Below are 1,950 nucleotides of genomic sequence, written 5' to 3' on the forward strand. Positions count from 1 at the left end.
CAACACTGAATATTTGGAGAACGTTCTTATAACAAAAATCTGTTAGCTGGGGAGACTCGGGCAGCGACACTGATGGATTTTGTCTAGTTGTTTCTCTCAACTTATGCTTTGATTGATTTCTGACCTCAATATAAAAGAGCTTAATCTATAAAGGAGGTTAATTTAGATGATTTTATTTCAGATGTTTGTGTGACGATGTTGTTTCAGATCCTCCTTTGAGCAGCTGCAGTATCAGTTCAGTCACTGTGACTCTGACTGACGGAGGTTTTTGTACGACTCTTTATCACTGTGTGAACACACCACCACTGTGATAACTCTGACAGTAATAATGTCCAGCATCTTCAGTCTGGACTCCACTGATGGTCAGAGTGAAATCACTGTTAGATCCACTGCCACTGAATCTAGATGGAGTTCCTGACTGGAGGCTGCTTGGTAAATAAATCAGGAGTTTAGGAGCTTCTCCGGGTTTCTGTAAGTACCAGCTAAGACAGTGTCCACTACACCAGGAAATTGGATCATTATTAAATGTACAGTTTACAGTGACTGATTGTCCAGTTTGAGAGAGCAGCTCTGAGGGAGTTTGAGTCACTGTCACCTGACCAACAGATTCTGACAAGAGAGAAAGATTAGAAATCACAAACACTTTTACAACCATATATCTTCACAACACATAAAAATAACAAGTAAATAATGTCTGTAATCTTGACTGACACAAACCTCGACATAATACTGCCAGCGTCCAGATCAATATGGTGCTGAAAGTCATTTTTGTTTGTTGTAGGTTCAGTTCTAGTGAAAAACAGTTGTTGATCATGTTTGATGTTTGACAGAGTTATAAACACATGCAGAGCACTGAAGCGTGTGTCGCTCATGTAAAACACTCTCTCTATGCAAACGCTTCAGCAGTGACAGGTTTAAGATGGTTTAATGTGGTTTCATTGAGATTTCACAAAACATTTCACTTGTCTTTGTTTGATATAAAGCAATATCAGATGAACAGGAGCGCTGTTTATTCCCAATATCAGACCGACATCATGATTACAAGTGTGATATTGCTTTTATACAACAGTTTAATGAACAGGAATCTATTATTGAGTATTTTACATTTTAGTAAATTATATTGCCAGTTTTTGTTCGGCTAACTGAAATATTTCTAAATCAAGCCACAGAAAAACAAACTGCAGCGACTCTGAGAAACACAATAATTCCTGTTTTTAATCAGTTCAGTTAATAATTCATTGATTCATTCATAAAGTCAGTCTCTTGTCTCCATCTACTGGTATAACGATGTAACTTGCAGAAAGAATCACTATAAAATCACCAGCACTAATGCTGCAGGTAAACACATCTGTCCTGTGATGATGGAGGATCTGTTTCTGTCACGAAACTCAACTCAAGCTTTATGTATCACTGGAGCCATATGTTTTATACCCAGTTGAGATTCATATGCTGATTCTTGATATCTGTCCGTTTTAAATATAAATTTAAACAATTATTCATATTTTATAAGTTATGATCACCAGGGATGAGTCTCAAGAGATGCAGTCACAAGGCTACTGTTATCAATGATGTGCAGTTTTTAAAACATAACCTATATAATCAGAAACTAGACTCTGAATGAGATCAGTAAATGAGAGGATTACATGTTGATTACATTCTTATCATCAAGCCAACATCATCAGATCACATTTTCTTTTGCTGTTCTTGCCATAACAAACACAGTTAAAACAGCCAAAGAAAAAGTAACATTAAAAAGTCAAGAGTCAAACTGCTTAACTAAAGCAAGCACTAACCACCATAATGGTGACCTCAACCAGAACTTATTTTCAATAAGACATCAACATCTAAACCTCTGTTAATTCTCAATAAGAACTGCTGTAGACATCTGACAGAAATAAAGTCAGTCTGGTTAGTAATAAGTGAAGCTGGTAATGCTGTTTGTGGAGATGT

The 1,950-nt window shown here is 36.5% G+C and overlaps 1 gene segment (V, D, J or C); it reads right to left on the reverse strand.

Moving 5' to 3' along the window:
- Positions 1-283: 283 nt before the first annotated feature.
- Positions 284-931, reverse strand: LOC125277650. The segment is given in 2 exon segments: positions 284-609; positions 718-931. Coding segments are annotated over 2 exon segments (423 nt in total).
- Between the last annotated feature and the right edge of the window lie 1,019 nt (positions 932-1,950).

Source organism: Megalobrama amblycephala, linkage group LG10, assembly GCF_018812025.1.
Source record: "Megalobrama amblycephala isolate DHTTF-2021 linkage group LG10, ASM1881202v1, whole genome shotgun sequence".
In the NCBI taxonomy this organism is placed as follows: domain Eukaryota; kingdom Metazoa; phylum Chordata; class Actinopteri; order Cypriniformes; family Xenocyprididae; genus Megalobrama; species Megalobrama amblycephala.